The sequence below is a fragment of the Artemia sp. Qi Xiang Cuo genome, chromosome 6 (genome assembly GCF_049724085.1).
Source record: "Artemia sp. Qi Xiang Cuo chromosome 6, ASM4972408v1, whole genome shotgun sequence".
Classification (NCBI taxonomy): Eukaryota; Metazoa; Arthropoda; class Branchiopoda; order Anostraca; family Artemiidae; genus Artemia; species Artemia sp. Qi Xiang Cuo.
This window is the reverse complement of record NC_142799.1, coordinates 11,534,930-11,558,559: the sequence shown is the minus strand read 5'-3', so window position 1 is coordinate 11,558,559 and position 23,630 is coordinate 11,534,930. Positions and strand designations below refer to the sequence as shown.

Sequence of the window (23,630 nt, the reverse complement as noted above, 5' to 3'; positions counted from 1 at the left end):
TGATTGGATGTGTTTGGGAGAATGATGGGCGTGGGGGGGGCTAGTTGCCCTCCAATCAATTTCCTTTGAATTTCCAATCGAATGAGCCTGTTTTAAAGTTTCTACGACAACGACTTCTATAAAAAACCTTATATGCCCCCAGGCCATAACTTAAAACCCTTGCCCTGAGGGTTTTGAGGGAGTGTCCTCCTCAAAAATATATTTTTATCTGGAAAACAGCTACGCTGAACAAAATGGCTATCTCAAAATTTGTATTATATGCGCCTGGGGGAATGATGGGCGTTGGGGGGGGGGCTAGATGCCCTCCAGTCACTTTTGACTATTAAAAAGGGTACTAGCCCTTTGAATTTCCAATCGAATAAGCCCTTTTTGAAGTTTCTACGACAAAAGCTTCTATAAAAACCTTATAAGCACTCAGTGCATAAATTAAGCCCCCTGCCATGAGGGCTGTGGGGTAGTGTCCACCTCAAAAATAAATTTTCTATTTGGAAATCAACTATGTTTAATAAAATGGCTATCTCAAAATTTTGATTGGATGTATGTGGGGGAATGGTGGACGGGGGGGGGGCTAGTTGCCCTCCAATCACTTTGGACTGTTAAAAAGGGTACTAGCCCTTTGAATTTCCAATCGAATGAGCCTCTTTTGAAGTTTCTACTACAACGCTTTCTATAAAAACATTATATACCCCAGGGCAGAACTTAAAACCCTTGCCCTGAGGGTTGTGGAGGAGTGTCCTCCTCAAAAAACATATTTTCTATGTGGAAATAAACTACGCTGAACAAAATGGCTATCTCAAAATTTTGATTGGATGTGTTTGGATAGTACTTTACGTCACCGGCGATCCGCGTGTTACGCTTCGCGTAACACAAGGATCGCCGGTGACGTAAAGTACTATCTATGAAAATTTTGTATTAGACATTTTCATTCACTTTCTTTCTCCATTCTTTTGTTTTCTTTTTCTTCTAATACAGTACATTATTCCTGACAGTACTTGAAGAAATTGTTTGTAGTAACATATATTACAACAGAAACATTTTACTATAGGCCAACAAAAGTCGTTGTTTTTCAGCCATTTATAAACTTGGCAAACTTTTTCAAACTCAAAACGAGCAGAAATTAACATGAATAGGGCTAAAAACCCCTATGCGTTCCCAAGGCCAGAACATAAATTGCACTTTACTGAGAAAATATAAATATTTTTACTTTTATAACTTTAATAAATCAAATAATATTTTTGATTACTAAATGTCAGTATATGTATATTAAACTGACAATGCACATTCATTTGTATTTTTTTTTCAGTAAAGTCGAAATTATGTTCTAACCTTGGGAAGGCATAGGGGTTTTGAGCCCTACTAATGTTAATTTCTGCTTGGTTTGAGTTTGACTCGGTTATTTATTGTAATTTCTGTTCGTTTTGGGTTTCATTTATTTATTGATGCTGATTTGTGTTAGCTTCACACATGGTAGATTATTTGATTTTATTTTTGCTCATTTTTTGTTTAATGGAGTTCTTTACTTTTCTTTGAAAAACGTATTTTGTGGAAAGTTTTTTTTTAATAATTTCTGTTCGTTTTATATTGAAATAGTCTTTTCAGGGAAAAAGAAAATAATAGTTTAAATCTTTTGTTTTTTTAAGACTTTATAGTTTGGCCTGCTATTTGAATGCCGGAGAAAAATTTTCAGCAATTTTTAACAACGTAGACCCTTTTTAAAAGTCTGGACACAAATAGTAGTGTTTAATTTAGTTTCATACCTCCTCTAGTTGACCTGAATTAGAAAACTTGACACTATTCGCAAAAAAATTTGTTTACTTTCTTTGATAGCTTGTATGTATTTACGCTACTTAGATTTGGTTAAATTTTAAGAGCAGAAGTAGCCCCGAAAGTTTGAACATAATACCCTCAGTCGTTCTTGGGATACTGCTGAGGTGACTTGTTGATAAGATAAGATAAGTTTTATTCTTCATTGGATACGCATACTATATTACATGTTATTATTCCCCCAAAGGCTCATTGGCCTGTACAAAGGGGTAAAGCATATGAATTGCTTACTCAGAGATGAAAAACAAAAGAAAATTTTAAATGATCACTTACTCACATGCGAAGGAGAAGAAAAGAAAATATAGATAAAATGCAAACTAGAGAAAAAAAAGAATAAATAAACTAAATTAATTAGGTTAAATAGACTAAAAAAAAAATAAATAAATAAAAATAACTTCTACGAAGCCAAAGAATTTTTAACAATTTTTTTAAACAAACCGAATGAGTGGCACGTTCGATCTGATTCTGGCAACTTATTCCAAACAATATGACACGAAATTAGAGGATTAAAATCTGACCTTATGCAAGGAGTAAATGGAACTTGAACATGATTTGTCATATTACGAAGATTATAATTATTTTGATCAGAAGTAAAAGATTGGGAATTAGCACTAACACAGTTCATTTTAATTTAATCTTAAGGCAAAAGTTAGTTTTTAAACATAATGGGCAAATGAGAGGTGGGCGTGGGAGGGGGATTAGTTGCCCTCCAATCACTTTCCACTATTAAAAAGGGCATTAGCCATTCCAATTTCCAATCGAATGAGCCTTTTTTCAAGTTTCTACGATAACTCCCGATACGAAGTGCCCTGGTCTAAAGGAAAAAAAAATGAATAATACATTATGCAAACATCGTTCTTTACTTAGGCAAAGCGATTGCGCTGTTATGATAATTTCTGTTCGTTTTAAGTTTTAATGTTGCTCCTTACCTTCAGTTGAAAAACCTTGTTTCTTTTTATTTAATCACCGATACAGGTACAGCCCAATATTTACACGAGTCTGCAATTTCCCTGAAAAAGGACACCTTTCCTGTTGCAGAATCTGAGTAATCAAATGCAGACTGAAACCATATGTCATCTCATTCAGAAGAGAAGAGACACTCAAGTTCACAGCATTCTTCTAACGCAGTGGTCAGCAGCCATTATGGTTAAGAGATTCAAATATAAACAAATGGACAATTACTTAATATCTGACAACAATATTTGTTTATTAATGTATCAAATCTATATCACAGATTTAGACTTTGACTCAATTGCGAATGCCTCACCCGCAAATGCCCCCATCCTCAAATATTACTATTTACGTTAGTTCTACCCTAGGATGAAAGGATGATAAACTATCTATCTACAAGTAAAATGAATCATTTTATGCAATTCTGAAAAAAAAATTCACTGCTCTTTCAAAGTTTGGTTAACTACATTTACCGTTTGGTATATATATATATATATATATATATATATATATATATATATATATATATATATATATATATATATATATATATATATATATATATGTAGTTGAGCTAGATCACCTTATTTTAAATTTCTACATACTTTTAATTTCTCTCAGCAGGCTCCCTTTTACTTAATAAAAATTCCAAATTGAGGAGATTCACCTTGGGTGGTGAATTCTCAAACTTATGTTCAATAAAAAGGAGAAAGGGTTTGTACAAGAATTATCCGAGTGATATATCATATGAAAACAAAAGGAATGTAAAGAAACTGGTGAAAGTATTAAGATATGAACTAAGGAGGTGTGAAATGGAGGGCATGGATAAAATTGCCGAGGATCTGGAAGATGCAGCTAGACGGCATAATAGTAAAATATTGTACTGGCATGTTAATAAATTGGGAGGGAATAGTCAATCCGGACTTGTCCCAGTTATAGATAGGAATGGAGCAACAATTAGTGATATGGTAAGAGTTAAAGAGAGATGGGCAGAACATTTTGAGAATTTGCTAAGCCGAGATAGAGTTGCAGGAAAAGATATACAGGAATTTGAAAAAGTTTGTGATACCTTGGTTGTGAAAGAAGATTTGATTTGTGAAGAAGAATTAGCGACAGTACTAAAAGGATTAAAAAAAATAATAAGGCTCCAGTTGTTGATAGTGTGGTAAATGAGTTTCTTAAATATGGTGGCTCTGAGGTTAAAAATAAGTTACTGAAGATTATGAATATCATTTTTGAAAAAGGGAAGTACCTAACTATATAAGTAAGGTGATAAGAGTGAGTGTGGTAATTATTGAGGTATGATACTCTTATATGATAGTCATGATACTATGATACAATATGATACTTAGTAATATGATACTTTTTAGACTTAGAGATGCTGTAGATAAAGTCTTAAGAGAAGAACAGTGTGGTTTTAGAAAAGGTAGATTATGTGTCGACCAAATTTTTACTCTTAGGTTAATAATTGAAAAGTGCCTCAGTTGTCAAACACCTTGGGTCCTCAGTTTTATAGATTATGAGCAAGCGTTCGATTCTGTTGATAGAAGAGTTTTAGCAAAGTTTTTATCCTTGTATGCTATACCAAATAAATACATTAGTGATTCGTGCTATGTGCGAGAATAACACTGCTGCGGTTAAGGTAGGAAATGAGGTTAGCAACTGGTTTTGTATTAAATCAGGACCTAAGCAAGTTTGTGTTCTATCCCCCTTTATATGGGTTATTATGATGGACTTGGTCTTAAGGAGCACAGGAAAGGCAATGGGAGACAACGGAATCACGTAGGGAGGGAAAAGTCTCCTGGCCTTAGATTATGCTGATGATTTAAGATGAAGTGTGAGCAAAATGAATGAACTTTTAGAGGTGTTGCGAGTTCAGGATGCTAGAATAGGTTGGAAAATTAATGTTAAGAAGATTAAGTCTTTAAGGCTAGGAATAAGTGAAGATGAAAAGGTGACGTTGGGTAACGAAAAGACTGACCTGGTGGGCAGCTTCACTTACCTTGGTAGTATTATTAGTAAAGACGGTGGGAGCAACGAAGATGTAAAAAGTAAAATTGGCAAGCCTCATGGTCTTTTTTAACAGATAAAAAAAGTTTGGAAGAGTAGGAAGACTAGTCTGCAAACCAAGACTAGGATGTTGGTGGTTACATTACTGGCATTGGTCAAATATGGCTCTGAAGCATGGGTGCACCGTAAAGCGGATGAAGATTTGCTAAATGTTTTCCAGAGAAATTGCTTATGGATTGTTCTGGGTACCATCAGGGGTACCCAGAAGTAGGCTGTACGAAAAATGGGATTCATTACCGCTTTCTAGGGCTATAATAAAAGAAAGGTTGAGGTGGCTAGGACTCGTTGTGCAGATGAAGGATGACAGATTGTCGAAGATTGTCCTTTTCGGCCAGCCGTCTAGGGCTAAACGGAAAGTAGATCGTCCTCGTCTGGGTTGGCAGGACGCCATAAAGAAAGATTTATAGAAAATGGGAACTTCCTGGGAGGGTGTAAAAAGGGAGGCTATATATATTTGTGCCAATAAATTTGGGTAGGTAGCAACTACTGGCAAGTGTTGCTTCGATTTCCTGTTAGTCACGGTGGAAGGTTTGAGAATTTTTTCAAGTTTTGCCATGATTTGCAAAATCCTACGCAAAAACACTTTGTAGTTTCTGATGATTGCGAGCTATTAAGGAGGAGATCTAATCCAAACTAATCCACCAATGAGGATTATCTTATCTACTTTCAATAATGGGCACTATTATCGAGGGAAAATGGGAATTGTATCTACCTCAATGTTGAAGCAACAGTAAAAATGAACGACAAAATGTTCTGTATAGTCGACCATTATTTTGAAGTTATTATTTATAAGCTACTAAGGTTTTTATCACCCAGCCCACTCCAGCTGTTTTACGATAGTGAAGCTTTTATTACCAATTACAGCTACTTGAAATATTGATACAACAGAGAGTTATCTCAGAAGGAACTTTGCGCAAATGCACTTTTTTTTTCAAAACCTTAAGCGTTAGTACAAAAATTAATTTCAGATTAGAAAAACGTAAATTCACTTTATTTAAGAAATATGGCACAAATAATTCCGAATAAAATTACTAAATAGTTTAACACAGTACTTTGAGTATCAGTTCGGATTTCAGTACAGATAAGATGTCTACATGAGAAACCTTCTGCTCTACGATGCAGGGACGGTCCATCTATATAGCTGATAACCTGTTCTTAGTTTAAAAAGAAATATCGAGTCTTATGCTTGAGCGATACTACAATCACACTTGCGATAAAAACAGTATTACTAAAGTTACAAATTACTAAGATTGACCAATCGGAATAAAGTTTGCGGGGTAGGTTTTTCTTTCTTTTTTTTTAATTCAGAAAGATTTAAAATTAAAACACGAAGTTTCATCTACAGACAAAAATTCGATAAGAAATGCAAAGAGGTACTATTAGTGGGAATATTTAGGAAATAATTAGCAGCACAATATTTTCAGAGCCAGATTTCAAGAGAATATTTTCAAAACATTTATTGCCATCAAAATTGTTCGCTTCTTTAGTACAATGGGTAGAGTCAACAAGGAAAACGAATCATTCATCTTCTTTTCATTTTCTTCGAAAGGTAGGACCGTGGTAGGACCGAAAAGTGGGGTTCGGATATTTTTCACATTTACTGTACTTAAATTCACTTCCATAGACTTAAATCTTTTTTTAAACATGGAAAGTTGTCCGAAATCAAATTTCAAGCATTTAAGGTTATTGTTCCCTGTGCAAGATTTTGGTAGGGTCCTGCAGTCCTGGGGTTTTGATATTTTAGCGAAGTTTGCTCTCATTTGATAGCTGGGATCCAGTGTAATGCATATATCAAATTATGTTCTAAAATTTTCGTTTTCATTTTTTTGGTACACAGGAAAACATATTTAAAAGACAATAAAAACAAGCATAATTAGAAATTTTTGCCAGTTTTGTAACCAGGCTTAAGTAGTTCTCTTAGACAAAGTCAAAGAGATATCATAATTCTGGCTCGGTAAATAGAAAGATCTGAAAGTAAATGAATTCAACGTTGTGATTACGACGTTCTTTCGTGCAAGTTACAACTGTATTCTTGTACCAAGTTTACATGTTTCAAAGGGAACCTAGACGTTAAGATACTTAGACACCCCTTTTCCAAATTTTGTTTATTTTTCTGAAGGCTTTAACTTTTCCACACAGAACAAAAATTTTGATGTCATTGGATAGCCGAGATTCAGCTTTACCTAACTTTTAAATTAAACTTTCAAGTTAAAAAACATGAAAAAATAGGTAAATTCTCCTACTTCAATGAACTTTTAGATCATTCTCTAAGAAAAAGTAAAAGTAATATAATAATTCTGGCATTGCGAATGGCGGGTTTTGAAACTAATGAATCCAAATGTATAATCAGCTTGTCTGCTTCAGTGCATTTTACAGTTGTTGGCTTATCGCAAAATCGCATGTTTTACATGGGACACAAACCTTAACGGCTAAAAACGTTTTCTACGAAATTTAAAACTTAACGCTTAAAAAGGAGTACAATATCTGTTTCCCCAACGGTCTAAGAGGGCAACAGTAATGATGTAGCTGGGGGTTGAAAAAAGAGGAAGGAGAAGATGTGAGTTTTTCTAATGAATATTATCACGTCACTAATTTGCATAAGTATTTATGTAGACAGCTTCATTGGCTTCATTGTATTACTAAATAAATGAGTCTTCGTTTTTTGTCTTATGTTTGTTTGAGTATAATTTTATTACTTCCCTGTTTTCGCAAGGAAAGTTCTAAATAGTATTTTAAAGATGGCAATGTTGCATTCAAATTTTACTTAAGATTTTATTCCAGCGACTACCTAGTTCTATGACACTTAATCTTATAATTACTAGCAGTACACCCTGGAGGACACACAAATTTTGTGGCATACCTGGCAGAACTTGCATGAACACTAATTTGAATATTACAGAATAAGATCGAGAAGCAAAATAGAGATTACTGTCCTATGCTTCCATGTTTAAAAATATGCTTTAATTCTATTGGTTATTTTCCCGCAAAGTGTTTTCATAAACCAATTAGTTTATTCCTTAAGCGTATATCGGAAATGGAAACCAAGTGTTCCAGCCTCTTTTACTCGTTGTTGCTATGTCAAATTATGAAACAGTAAACCAATTAAAAACCTGATTGGTTCCTCTGTGTGAAATTTTTAGCCTATAAAAAGAACAAAATTTCGATGCATCGTGAGGCATAGATCCTAAATCATAATTTTTCAATCTAGGGGTGGCAGTTCCACAGAAAAATTTACGTTTATATACAAAGAACCTTTTGTTTATGCGTTAATAGACTAATTAGTTGTATACACAAATGTGCATACAAATTCCCCCCTTCCCCCAAAAAGAAATACAAACAAATAAATATTGTGCTATAATTAAAAGCTAGTGAAAAAAAAGGCTAAAAATACAAATAATTATGCGTACGTTATTTGTGATATTTTATATTCTCTCCATCTAAACGAAAATGGCGGACCATATCGGAAAAGGAGATGAAAGAGTTTAAAAATTCTAAAGTATTTAGCCAGAAACAACTAAAACTTAATTTAAATAAAAGAATCTTTAATGAAGTTAGGCTGACCAAAATAAGGGGAAAGCTGTGCTGTCATTTAGCTAATTCAGAACAATGGAGTCAATTCACGGAAAAGTAGAGGGAGGGGCAAAAATTAACTTTTTCAAAACATATGGGGGGGGGATTTAATGTTTTTTTCAGTTTTTTTTTTAATGAAATTACTAAATAAAAGCATTTTCATGTTAATACTAAAAAGGTAATTCCAAAATTCAGGGGGGGGGGCAAAAATCGCGGGGGAATACCCCCACCAAATGACCCCACTGATTCAGGAAAGGATATTTCATGTCAAACCACCCTGTTTTATTATAAAAGGGTTATGAGGTCACTGGTTGTATTCTCAACACACTGGGGGAGCTTAGGACACTAAAAGAGAGAAAAAAAAACATTAAAGAAAAAGATCTGGAACAAAAAATTCGTGAGTTTGGAGATAAGAATTGTATTCCTAATGCTATAATACTGCCGTAGAGCAAATATGTCGAAAGTATTTTTGGGAAAGTTAAAAGTCTAAATTCGTTTGCCACTGCGATAGTAATCCGTAAGCTTGACTATCGTTATCGTTTCGCAAACATTTAGCGTTATGGCCCCCAAACTAAAAAGGTTAATAAAAAGTCAGTTACCTAATAACAAATTTATATTAGCCAATGATTTGAACTTATTTATTTATTTTCTCTGTGTAGCCTAATCTTCAGGTAGTTTTTGGTTAATACAATATTGCTAATGTTTCTATGTTTGCATTTGCATGTACATTTGATTGAAATAGTTTTGTAAATAAATAAAAGGTTCTTCGTGCATTAGAATTTAATTGCTTTAACTGTTGTAACCCCTGTTCAATGTGATCATGATTCTTCCCCACCCATGGGGTGACGACCCCTCAGTTTGAGAAACAATGAGCTAGAGAATTAGTAAAATGTCAATTTTTCACAAACGAGACTATTATTTTTCAATTCAGATTGCCGCTGGAACACAACATTTTATATTAAATTAGAATTCTAATTGAATGTATTAAGATTATAAGATATCAAGAGCAAACTTCTATACATAGAAGGGTGTGACTGTAAAGATCTGTATTGAAGCTTGATTAAAATCTTGCAAGTCTAAGGTTTTCTCGGTTTTGCAGCTTTTATTATCACAGAGTGCGTTTTGGTAACGTGCTTCGTTAATCGTTATGGCAAAAGGTTTAGTCTTAACATGGTCGAACACAAAAACAGAGTCTGGAAGCAGAGCTTCCCCAAAATATAGAATTGTTGGTAATAACCGCCATAGCTTAGAGCAGGCACGCTCGTAGGTGTTTTCGGGGGGGGGGGGTTGTAAATTGATAATTTGAATAAGAAGTGCCCAAAAATTCAGAAAAAATTATGATTTTAAGGAGTCTCAAGGTCCTTCCCCCTGCATACGTCCCTGAATTAATATAATTAAAACTGTAAAATATCACTCTGTAACAGCTTGGGACTAAAAGGCGAGCATAATTGTAGCCACCTCGAGGTTAGGTAGTCCGAAAATTGTTGTTACTTTCATTTCTTTTTGTGCAGATAGAAGTAGATAATTCATTCTTTACAATTCAGTCGTAAATATAAGATTTATGACTCTGGGGGCTTTTGTTGATGGGACAAGAACTGTTGCTGCTGCTGTTGAAGCTGAAAAAGCTGATGACTTAAATAAGGATTAGAAAAAAAATCATTGTTTTGGTCTTCATCATCTTCACTTTCCTCCAGGTCTATTTCAGATTCGCTTTCTTCTTGTTTAATTTGATTTGAGGTGGATGGTTCTCGTGGCAAACCGGGATCAGTCTTATCGCCCTCTTTTGATGTGTGCAGAGGCTCTTCATCGTCAGTTTGAACTCGTTTGTGCTTTGTTCGACGATTTTGGAACCAAACCTTAACCTGGAACAATTTTGAGTTTCAGATTACGTTAAATTGTAGTTATTGGGGTTAGTCTTAATGAAGCCACATTGTCCAGCTGCATATTATAGTTAATATTTATATATAATTTTTTTTTAATTCTATTATATATTTGTTATAATTTTGTAAGTTATTTTTGCAATTTTATATATTTATGTAATTTTATAATACTATAATCAATAACCATTATAAATTAGAGTTAATGCAATAATAAAATTATTATTGATTTTTTATACTATATAACTTTATTACATATTTTTATAATTCATTATGAATATTTTTATTATTTGTAATTTTTATATTCAAAATCTAGAACAAAAAACTATTTCCGCGAATAGCTAAAAATGTTGTCCTTTAGTCTTAGGCGGTACCAAATACTTCTTCTGAACTATTCCAAGGGAAAGCAGACTTATAAATCAAATTTTTCTAGGTTACAAGTCCATATGGGAAATAAGAACGGTTAGAGCAGAACCAACAGTGCATTCCAATCAGAGCCATTCAAAAGAGGGGGGGGGGCAAGCAGTCCTGGACTCTGTGGCTGGGTAGGGGCGGGGGACTGCCGCAGGTGAAGGTTGCACGCTTTGATCAAATTTTCACTTTGATTTGGCCTTTTTGCTTATATTTGAGTTGGGAGGAGGGCACTTTAATTAATTTTTCCCGGAGCATCACCAACCCTAGGAACGGCTCTGATTGTACTTACACATTTTCAAACAAAGTATGTGATATAGAGTAATACTGACGATCGCAGAAGACTCCTATCCGTTCAGCAAACCGATTGTGAGACTTTCTCCAAATGTTATTTAATGCTATTAAGCTTCACAGAAGTTTAAGCGAAATTAAATATAGATGGATAGACAGATTGATCAATGTATTTCAATAGCCTAAGAGCCATATTTACAACAACAAAAAATTCACGCAAAGCAAGAAGATCCCAATAATAAAAACAAACTACAAATCGAAAAATATCTAATCTGCAAACCAAATAATTCAATCATCTAAACTTTGTTTTATATAAACTTAAAATAGGGAGACATAGGGTCAAATAACAAACAAAACTTGCAACGAATGTTAATTAGTATGAAGGTAGATATCAAACCTAAAAAGGAATATAAATTGTAACTAATGAAAAAAAAAAAATCAATATTGAAGAATTAGACTAAAAATGAGCACAACGTATCGCGAAAAAGCTGGGGACTGTCTTCCTCCTCAAACTTCTCTAAAATGAGGCTAAAGGCCTCCTTCGACTCCAACTTCGTCTATAGAGACTTGTTACATCTTCTTAGAATCGGGATTACTCAGTGTTAGATCCCATACATTCATATTCTTACTTGCATAGCAAGGGAAACTAGACGGACGACAGAGCTGAAGCGGAAGTTTCAGCCTTCTTGCTACGAAAATATGAGGTTTCCTATTTATCCTGAGGTAAATAGTCATGGATATATGTTTATGTTTTTTTTTTCTTTTTTTTCCCCAATGGATGGTCGTCTCGAACCGCATTGATCACACACACACAAAAAATTATTTGCATGGTATCTGCCTATACAAAAAAAAAGATAGAGACGTACTATGAACGTAATGTTGGATGGTTTTCTAGGATTAGATACCACGATTCTCAAATAGCCTTATTGCACAAGAAGCTTTAATCTTCTACAAAAGTCATCTGGTCCTCAATCTGTCTCAAGTCCTTAAGAAGGTTGTCATATATTATATGCATGTTTAAGTACATCACTTTAGTTTTTAACTGCTTTCAATTGTTCCAACGTTATGCAAAGAAAACATATAAAACGATTGTTACATTCATTCCTTTGTGGATTTCCCCCATAAAAATGAAAATGAACCAACTTAATTGTTCTCTTTTTTCTTCGCCTGGCTATATTTCTGAATACTAGTTGACTTTATTGGCTTTCTGTTGAGGGAATGACCACTTTCCACGGGCTCTGCGTGGCGCAAAGTCTACCATTATTTGCGCAAAAAGTAGTAGCCGAGGGGTGGCTCTCTCTCAGATATCATGTACACCATGTGGAGTGTGTCAAGCGCGATGGAACTGTGCAAGTGTTTTGGGGAGTGCGCATAGCGTGGTGGAACTGTGTGGCACATGCGACGTTCCTAGTTTTGCACCAGGTGGCAAGGAGCAAGCAACCCTTTGTAATTAGCTTTGCGAATATGTGCTCCAGACAGCTGAACAAGTTGCACTCCGAGATGACACAAGGTAGTCGAAAGCTGATACTCCCTCGCCTTCGGCTATTCCGATATTTCTTTCACGAAGTATAAACACCAAGACATGAAACATGAGGATTTGTCTTATGGCCAAAAACAGTATATTATTCCAGTTAATTTACCAAATTCCTCTTAACTTCCCCCACTTCCTGATAAGCCTATTCAGTTTGTTCAGAGACATAATCGTAATTTTGTCGATTATTTTTATGTTACGCTCATTTCCTGATCCGACCAATGGGAGACGGCTTTTAATAGGAATTTCTTATTGCTACGTTCAACGTAACAACGCCTAGCTATTGTACCAGCTCAAGTGTGACGTATGGGGATGAGGCTAATGGCTTTAGCCTTGGGAATCCCTCTGGAAACTCTCGAATAAGAGACCTATTCAAAGCTATAAGTTTTCCTTATATGGTCGTTAAGCATGGAATCGTGGATAAAGTATGGATAGACAAATTTTTGGTGAAGGGATGAATTTATTTATATGTTTTGCAGCTGCTGTAATTGGGGCTGGTACACAACTAAGCAGAAAAAGAACGGAAACGGGAAAAAAGGAACTAGGGGTATAATTAGTAAAGACGCATATTATTTTTGTATAATTAATGAGCGTTATAAAAATAATTCAAGACGAATAGTTCAAATAAATATTTAGATTGATATTCTAAATAAATAGTTTAAATTTGTTATTAAGCAAATAACTGAAACAATAGCTTCAAACCAGGGGCGTAGCTACAGCATTTTATTGCGGGGGGGGGGGTAGGTTCTGTATCTGGAGAGTCCATGGGCACAGGCTATATAATGTTTTTCTCCAAATTATTGGGGGTAACTGCCTCCTTGCCCCCTCCCTAACGGCCCCACTGCTTAAAACAGAAAATGTGGATTAGAAGAAAACTTGAATTCCCCTTTTACAAACTTGGATGATCGAAATGCAAGCCAAAATAGTCTGATATAAATGTTTAGTGTAGTTACGCGGGATCGGCATTGCGACCTAAATCCATTTCACAAAATCTTTCTCTTGCTTCACCAAGTAACTATAGATTTCAATGACTGCACATACATCAATGGACAACAAAAGAAAATAGTTTTCGCTCATTGGGTCAATAATTAGCCAAGTCTCGCTAGGTCACTAAAGATCTATTTGAAATCTAAAAAAGAGATATCCTTATGCTGTAATGTTGTTGTTTCCCAAATACATCAGTGATTTGAAATTGATTTTATAGTAAATTGTTATCATTTATATTATGTAGAGCCTGATTTTCATATCAAGAGCTTAGTTTTTGAACTATTTTTACGGGTAAAAAATGGGTTGTTACACATTTGGACACATAGAGTCTTTGTTATCTTGATGGCCAACTTCAATATTCAAAAACATATTGATTACAAAAAACATCTTCGATACTTCGATACTCAAATACTCGATACTTGATAAATATACAACCAATTGAGCCCCAAAATTTTTTAGTTTAGTATTATGGTGTCCAAAGAGATTGTGTCAACTCAAGGTTGGCAAGTCTGGAAAATCTCAAAGTGGGGTAAAAGTAAAATTTGAAAAAAAAATCACTATTTTTCAGAATCATGTTTTATTCAGAATCACGTTATATGTCACTATTTTTTGGAATCACGTTATATCCTACCGTATATTACAAAAGTCGTACTTGTGCATTATATGGTACACACTCGAGAAGTCAAGATATGTTTATCCTAATGAAATTAAATAGAAAAAATTATGTATTATGTATATGAAGGGGATTGCCCCCTTCTCAACTCCTCGCTCTTTACACTAAAGGTTTTTAGAACTTTTAAGAAAGCTTCTTTTTGTTCTAATTAAACGACTCTTGTGTTTCCGGAGTCGTTCTGAAAGAATTGGGACAAAATTCAAACTTTAGTATAAAAAGTGAGGAGTTGAGGAGAGGGCAATCCTCTTCATATACGTAATAATTTCTGTTCGTTCTAAGTCTTAATGGTGCTCCTTATGTTCAGTTGAAGTAACCTGTTTTTTTATTTAATTCCAGGTCTTTTTTAAATAATGCCAGGAAATCTGGCCCCACCTCCACGGAAAATCCCCTCCCCATGGAAATATTCTTTAGATAATTCAGTACCGGTGAAAATTTAACCCGTAGAATTATCCTTAACAATTCCACGAGAAAAAATTGAGACGGAAAAGAAAAAGCAAGACATATAAGAAGAATTTTGTATAGGGATTTTGGCAACTCTCCCCAGTGTATAGTTTCCCCTGAAAAGCTTACCCCTGGAAACTACCCTCCCCATCGAAAATTCCCCCGTGGAAAAAACTGCAGCAGAAAATTCGCCCCCCCTCCTCCGCCCCAAAATGTATACATACTTCCCAATAACAAATACTACGGCTAAATAATGGGCACATTTTATAACTTAAAGACCTTTCCTCTGGGGCTGTGGGGGAGTCATGTCATATCCAAATGCATAGTTATTGGGACTTTCAACTACGACGAACAAAATGGCTGTCTGAAAATTTTGGTCGGACGATTTTGGGAAAAAAGGGCGGGGAAGGGGGCCTATTTGCACTCCAATCTTTCTGGTCACCTAAAAAGGGGACTAAAACTTTTAATTTCTCTTCAAATGAGCCCTTTTGCGATATTCTAGGACCACTGGATCGATACGATCACCCCTGGGGAAAAATAATAATAACAATCACGCATCCTTGCTCTTTCTTTTGGCAAAAAATACAAAATACCAGAATTTTGTACATAGTAGCTTGAAACATCTACAGTAAGGTTTTCTGATACGCTGAATCTGATTGTGTAATTTTCATTAAGATTATTTGACTTTTAGGGGATGTTTACCCCTTTTTTCGAAAATCAGGTTATTTTTCTCAGGCTCTTAGCCTTTAATAGGTAAAATTAAACGTAATGAAACTTATATATTTGAAATCATCACAATAGGCCAATTCTTTTGATATAACTATTGCTATTGTGCCGGGTCGCTCCTTACTTACATTTCGTTACCACGAACTGTTTGATATACCAAAATATGATGAAAATACAATACTTTAGTAACAAAATTATGAAAACTACAACAAAGAACTATAGTTCGGGAGGGGGGGGGGGGTGTACAGAACTCATTATATTAAATACCTAACCTAACATAACCTAACCCAACCAAAATACCATCTCTATATATTAAATATCTGATAAAAATTTACCTAAAACGTAGATTTTAACTGAGCCTAACCAAATTTTCTTCGGATACTGACAGGTATAAACCGGTTATTGTCTGATCTGTATATCCAAATTCTCGAGTGTGTACCACATAATACGCAAGTACCCAAAAGTCTATAGTTTTTTTTTCTTTTCTAGGAAGCGGAAGATGGCTGAATTTGTGACTTTCCTTAAAGGAGATGGGATCCTTTCAAATTGCCATAATATAACGGCTCTTCAACTACCACAAAAAAGAACATATTGATATATGAAAATCCTGAATCTGGATCTTGAAGATATTAGAGCTAACTTTTTGAGAATATAAAAACTGAATGATTTCGATCACCTAAAAATACAGTATAATTTAAAAAATTTTGTAATTGAACAGTTTTAGTTCCTTCTATCATTTGTTTTTCCTTAGAGCGCTCCTTTCTAGCTCTTAGCAATTCATTAGAACTTAAGAGCCTCAGCTACTATTATTATAATTGAATCTAAATCAATTATAATGACAATGAGCATGTCAAAGAATCCAAGAAACGGAAAAAAAATCGTATCTTTGGCTTAGGCGCTAGCTTCGGCGTAACAATGGCTTTTATCTTCTTCACCGCAGCTAAAAATCTTTAATATTTCAAAAAGTCATAAGTCTCTGCTACGTTCGATTGGGCTTTCGATTCAAATTGATTAAAAACCCCTCATTCCCTTCTCCTCTCTTTTTATGCTATAATTGACAAAATTTTCTTTTTTTTAGCATAAACTCAGTAAAACAATGAGGGAAAGTTAAAGGGAGTTTGGGGAGGAGGGAAAAAGATTTTGAATTAAATGGGTTTGACCAGTGCCACTGTGCCTCTCATGGTTTTGATCAATGCTACTCATTGAAAGGCAGGTTTCTAATTAGTGGCCTCAAACTTACTAGTCAATCAGATGACTTCAAAGATTGAGATCTAATGTACCATCACTACAATTATTACAAATAGTAGCTGACAATGCAGTGGCTTACCGTCTTTGACAGAAGAGTCAGATCAAGGCTAGGATCAGAATATCTTTGTAAGTTCTTTTTTACCATTATAACTCACGGACGGGATGTAATTCTTATTTGATGAACTTTGGTTAATGTTGCCGTGATAAATTCGGTGCTCTCCCCAAATGTAACAAAAAAAGTGTTACGTTAGTATCACTAAAAAAAAAGTGAAAAAAAGCCACAAAAATTTAACCGAAGTCTAGTATGACTGTTTGCTCGTGGTTATTTCACACGATTATAACAGTTGTTTTTTGTGTAAGCATAAATGTTAGATGTTTATTACAAAAACAGTTACAAGGGTGTTCACAAAAAAGATACAAAAGGATTAGTAAAAAATTTAGATTATCTGAATGGTTGGCTGGAAAATCACTTCTTTCAAGTCGGTAAAACAAATAACTGACACGAGTTTTCTTTGAACACTGAGTATTTGGCAGCCCGCAACTAGTCCCAGGTCCATATAAATGCGTTTGAGGTCCTAGGGTACATATCTCTCGAATCTGTGGCGTCATTTCGGAGGGGTGGGTAAAGACGGGCAGTTGCCCCCCCCCCCCAATAATTTGGAGAAAAAATAATTATATTGCCCATGCCCCTTGACTCTCCGAACGGAGACCTCTTTTGCCCACCAAATAAAAATGTTGGAGCTACACTCCTCGCCCGGATGAATTGTAATGGCAAATCATATTTAGATGGAACTAATTTTTTTTAAAAATCTCAAAAATTGTGTCTTACTACCTACTAGATTGTGTCTTACTACCTACTAGTTGTGCTGTAGTTTACATACGAGCATGCTCAAGGCTTCAGATTCATGGTGTTACAATTGATGGAAAGACATCGTGTCTCACCCAACATTTATGAGAAGCGAAAAATAATCTTCCAAATATTGTGCATCCTGCAGTTAGTTTCAGGTCCACATAAATGGAGTTGGGGTTCCAGGTAACGTCTCTTCTAGAAGGATTGTCATGGAAATGATAATTAGAGGGAAATAATTTAAGAAAAGAATTTCTAAGAACTCTATCCTACAAACCGGTAGTTGTTTATTTAGTTTTAACGCAATCGTCATTTGGTTCTTCCACATTTGAAAATTAGGAACGTTTTTTGTCACAAAAGACTAACTTTTGGCTAGCCAACACCTTGTTCAATACACAGAGCATTCTCTGAAGTCTGGCGAACAGGAACTTGTCTGATACTAATTACAAATAATGATTAGTTGTCTTACCACACCCGTGACCACAAATCCGCAATTACCAGTCTATTAAAGAAACAGTTGCAATTTCGACCACCATAGAAGATTATAATGGTATATTTTCTAATTCGAGCAATGAGAGAAACAAACTTCCGATTTAGCACGAGTTTAGAATATCTGCCAAAACAGGTTTTGATCCAGGTGCCCACATCCCACACCATTACAGCTTTGGGTATTTATCCAAGGGGAGAGGATTTAACTCTTCAATAAAGTGTGTTTTAGCCCCAAATTCCCTTTATTTAGTCTATTTTTATGGGGAATATTATTACTTCTGTCATAAGGGGTATGTTCACTTGACCTGTTTATTGGGAGATCGTCTTTTTAGCCGAAAAAAAACGCATTTTCAAATTCAAGCTTTCCAAGAAAGTTCCAGCAGACAAATATGGAGGAAGGAATTAAACTTTTGCCCTTAAATATGGATCTAAGGCAGTAAGGTGATAGGCTTTCCACCCCCTTCCTGTCCCTAAGAACTTATTAATTTATGCACTGTTGTCATATAGCGTTTTCCATATTAATCAGTCAGGTCATGACATCTATTGCATCTATGGTCTTACTTTGTTTGCCTTTATAGAAAAGTTTGTAAAAAGAGAAACAAAATAAAACACTGAGTTCCTAGTCCATGCTGAAAACATCTGCGAGTACAATAAAATTAGTTAATGGGTATTTGCAAGTGTTTATTTATCAATCGAATTATCAAACAGTTCGGGGTAACAAACTTTAAGTAAGAAGCAATGGGGCCCAATAGTAACAGAAACTCCAAAAACCAAAAACCAAAACCAAAACATTATATCTAGTAATATATAGTTTGAGAATATTTGCCTAATTTAAAAAGAAGGAGGAAAAACTTCTTAAAAGTCAAAATTCAAAAGTCAAAAGTCACCATCAGATTCAGCGTATCAATATAACAAAACAAGCTGACACTAAGGGACCTCTGGTAAATCCGATACCTCCTCCCACAGATCTCCTGCATCCAGCTTTTCACAGAAAGGCGAAATGTTGCATGTTCTTTGAATAGAAATCACGCATTTTCCGTCTGCATGATTACAGAACAGAAGTTGGCCAGTTGTTTCTCCGTTCCATCCCCATGCCCTTCCACTTTCAACTAGTACGCAAAAACAGAAGCATGTTGCACCTTGTTTGAGTTGGAATTGTAAGAGATTTTCAATTTTTATGACTTGAGAACCAAAATAAGAGCAATGCCTTTCAATTTCCTCCGTCCTATCACTAAATTTGTAGCACAAATTAAATATATTTGTCATCTTGCTTGGACCAGGGTCACACAAAGAATTTCATTCAGTACTATCAAAAGTACAGCATTGACTAGTGGTCCCTCTAGCCAATCTCCTACTATCATTATTCCACAGATGTTTTCTTAATATTTAGAGGACAAAGTCAAGTGAGCCAATGGTCCATCCAACATCCCCTCACCCTTAATCTTATCAGGCAAGTTGTGGTTTGTTTGAACTAGAATCGCCGAAGGAATTTTGCTCGGTATAATTAGAGAGGCCAAGTAGTCATTAGCCTTCAATCAACTTTTTAGCTCATAGATACATATTGCTGATGTAATGATGCCAATATTTTTAATTTCCACTAATAAAAGATCAATGCGGGCCGTAAATCTTTCCAAAACCCCCAACCCCCTTTTTCACCGTCTCCCACTTATTGGCAGAGAAGTAGCTCTAGATCCCTTCAGGAACCCCCCCCCCCTTCCCCCCGAAGCAGAATAATGAAAGAGGCACAAAAAGAGGCCTCAGCCTCTCCAGCTCCACCGCTCCAACACCAACTTTTCAGCTAAAAGTTTGTCATATTATGTTTCACCAATCGACTTGAAAGATGGGTCAAGTCTGTTGGGCTAAAGGAACATCACAATGATGATTTTTAGAGACATACTGCACCCTTTTCTGATTTTTGCACGAAAGTGCTCAGCTCCGCCTAAAATTTAATGGTACAAGTAATTAAAGACAAGGTGACAGAGGGAACAGATTTTCTTCTACTTCTGTATTAAAATATGCAGATTCACCTGAATGTTAATACGCAGGTATTTACGACTAAGAACCCTAAAAACTAAAAGTACCGTTGGACCTCTACAGTCAAAGTTTTCAATTCCATTATTCGGGTTTTCTCCACTATTTCGGGGAGTCACTTGTAACAAAAAATTCTATAGAACAAAAATCATCTTACAAGAATCCGAGAAGAAACATATGTAAGCAACAATATTTGTGAGCAAGATGAACTTGGAACTCCTTTTCAGAGGTAAAGGGTTTTGTGCGGTAATTGTTCTACATCGTATAATTTTTTTTTTATAGGTTTAATGATGGAAAAATTGTAACTTAGAAAAAGTGGCTCTGCAAGTAATGTAGATAATGGTAAAGCACAATGATGTAGTTTCACAATTACTATTAAAGCGCTTATGTGGCAATCGCCAAGTCACAGACGCAATCTAATTGGTCCTACCATCAAACAGATAGGAAATAAACAATAGATGCTATGTTCTTGAAACAAAGAAACACAGACTTGGATTGCACATACCGCATTTTTTGAAATAAGAACAAAGATTGGGTTCTGTTGTATTTTGGGTCAAAATAATTTAGCATTAGCTTATGTATCTGGCGGAACTCAAAAGTTGCAGCACTGATATAATATCAGGAAATAGAGAATAAAGATTTATGGAAAAAGCAGCGTATTTTGTGATTATATTTTGGCGTCATTATTTTCTAAGAAAAAAATCTTCCAAGAACACATTACTTTAAAAGTGTTGAGGGTGCCAATAACTACTTTGTTTAATTAATGAGGAAGAAACAAGATCAGGACGATGTTCCTAAAATACTTTTATCAGCAAACCAAAGGTTTTCGTAACACCTCACATTTCCCAAACACCATGAATCTAGTTGTAACCCGTTTTCAAACAATACGTGGTAACGAACTGTAAGTAAGGAGCGACGCTGCTCAATGGTAACTCAAGACAGCATTTTGATATAAATGATATACTAATAAAAACCATCCTATTATACTGATTAAAAACATTCACAAAAGAAACAAAAATTTTCTAGTGCCCCTTTTAAGTGACCAAAAAGATTCGAGGGCAGCTAAGTTCCCCACGCTCCTTTTTTCATCAAAGTATTTGGATCAACATTTTTAAGTAGCCATTTTATTCAGCATAGTTGAAAGATTTAATAACTAGGCCTTTAGAGATAACATGACCCCCCCCCCCCCCCAAGCCCCTGGGGAAGAGTTTTCAAGTTATGATTTTTGCCTATTCTTTAAGTATAGTTTTAGTTGTTGGGAAATATGCATACTTTTTTCTGGCGGGGTGTATCTTAAAATGTGCATGAACGTACTGCTTAGTTTATTTACCATTAATTTTTGTGGAGTTGAGTTTACGAGTAACGGTAGGCGCTTTTTGTTTCGAAATTGGGCTACGTCCTAACAGTTCAGATATTTATGATTTTTAAAATATGATGTGTAAAGAGGCTCAGAAGCGGTCTTGGCTTTTTCAATTTTTAGTTATATGAATAATTAAAATTTTAAATGATAAATATAGTTACCTGAGTTTCCGTTAGGTTTAATGTCTGTGCAAGCTGTTTCCTTTCCGCACCCACAACGTAGTGATTTTTGTCAAATGCTGCTTCTAGTTTTAACAACTGACTAGGACTGAAAGCTGTACGGACTCTCTTTGGCTTTCGAAATGGAGCAAGCAGAAATCCAGCCATTTCAGGCCCTAAAATTTAAGACAGAAGTCTTAAAAAATTGTGGGTTGTTTAAATGATACAGCAAACAAATTGGTAATAACTCAGTATATCTCCTCTTCTGAATTTCATTATTAAAATAACAAAATCCCTATGTTGCTACACTCAAAAATATTCTATCGTTTGGATTTTCAAATTCACTTGCAGTTTTTCTGCACCACATCCACCCTCCCTAGGGCGTGGGTACAGTTTTATGCTGCGTCCACAATTTTGCCTACTTTATTGGCTCGAACTGTTTTTTTTTTGTACTGATTTCTCACCAACAATTGGCTAATGCCAATTGGCAATTCTGCGAATTTGAGACAACGTGAACTTTTGGATATAGCCTAAGGACTATCCATCCATTAGGAGGAGGCATGTTTAGCTAACTATCACTACAAGCATTTTCTGGGTGTAACGAATATAGACTGCTAGTAATGGCAAATTTTGCGATCAGCCATTGCCTTTCAAAAAGTATAAGTTGAAATTGTTATTGCCCATAGCAAATGCTAACCACAAATATCTTCCATTCATCAGGCAATCCGGAAAAAAACTTTTTATTGCATGATCTTTCTGTTGGACCATTCATTTTTGTAGTATTGGGAGAAAGTGCAGCTTAAGCATAAAAAGTGGAAGGCCAGGGAGAGTTTGCTGGCATCCCTAGCGTACAGGATAATTTATATTCATTTTTGAATTTTAATTTTAGTATTTTTTCCATATGAATGACCTGTTTTGCTTGGGCTTGTCCACCCCCTACCTCTTTGCGCTAAAGTTTAACTTCTGTATAACAATACTTCGAGAGAAGGGGCTCTTATTTGTACATTGACTTTTTTAAACGTGTATCACCCCCCTCTCTCTCTCTCTTTCCCTGTATAAATTCACTGTCCTCTGCAATAGTCAATTTATAGCTTCTGATCTACTGTGAAATCTCGTGATTTTTTACAAAAATCCTATGATCGATGGTCATACCTCACGTCATATCGATGCACACCGGTTATTGAGACCATTGCCAATTCTAAGTAAACTTCGATTAATCACACTGCTAGTACACCAGGACGTCTGATGCCAACACAGCTGCGCACGCTCTTCCTTTTTCTCAAACCTGGTCAAAAGCTTTCCTCTTTACACCCTCCCAAGAAGCCGTAATTTTCTAAAAATCCGATCTTAAGACCTCTTCCCAACCCATTCGGGGACACCTTGCTTTCGTTCCGCGCTACAAGGTTGGTCAGAAAGGACAGTTTTTGACAGTCTGTCATTCATCATCCGCAGAAAGTGTACCAGTCAACTCAACCGCTATCTCATTACAGCCCTAGAAAGCGAGATAAAACCACATTTTGTTCAGCTTACTGTTTGAAATGCGGTCAGTCAGACGGACACCCGAAAATCCTTAGACTATTCCTCTGAAACAGATCCTCCTCCCGCTTTCAAAGCACCACCGTTCCAGATCCATATTTGACCACAAACATTACTTTGGCTTTCAATGTTCTAATCTTGGTTCACATCCTTATCTTCATATTCTTCAATTTTTTTTTCCTTTACAAAAAAACACCATGGGCCTTGGCTATTCTACTTTTAATGTATTCACTGCATCCACCATCATTGCTAATAATATTGACTAGGATAAGATAGTTACAGCATAACGTGATGAAAACTAAAGTGGTTGTTTTCAGTAAAAGGAAAGAAAAATAGATAATATATTTGTATTTGGAGGACAACAAATAGAAGTAGTTGAAACAATAAAGTATCTTGGTTATATCTTCCAAAGTAATGGTGGATGGAGTTCTCAAATTAAAGAAGTGTTAAATAGGGGAAGAGCTGCAAAATTTTTACTTTTCAGGAATAAAATTAGTGGAATAAAGAATTTGTCTTTGCATAAGAGGGTTTTTATCTAAGATTATGCCGATTCTCCACTACGGGGCAGAAATCTGGGGACATGAGAACGCTGCCGAGTTAGAAAGCGTT

The 23,630-nt window shown here is 35.4% G+C and overlaps 1 protein-coding gene across 1 annotated transcript in view; it reads right to left on the bottom strand.

Moving 5' to 3' along the window:
- Positions 1–5,823: 5,823 nt before the first annotated feature.
- The window catches only part of LOC148950865 (uncharacterized), a 71,653-nt gene continuing 53,846 nt past the window's right edge, over positions 5,824–23,630 (bottom strand). Inside the window, exons 3-4 of the mRNA XM_089090484.1 lie at positions 21,489–21,661; positions 5,824–10,277 (exon numbers count right to left, since the gene is read on the bottom strand). Of these exons, the coding sequence (XP_088946610.1) occupies positions 9,975–10,277; positions 21,489–21,661 (476 nt within the window). The 3' untranslated portion in view covers positions 5,824–9,974. The remainder of the gene's footprint in view (positions 10,278–21,488; positions 21,662–23,630) is intronic.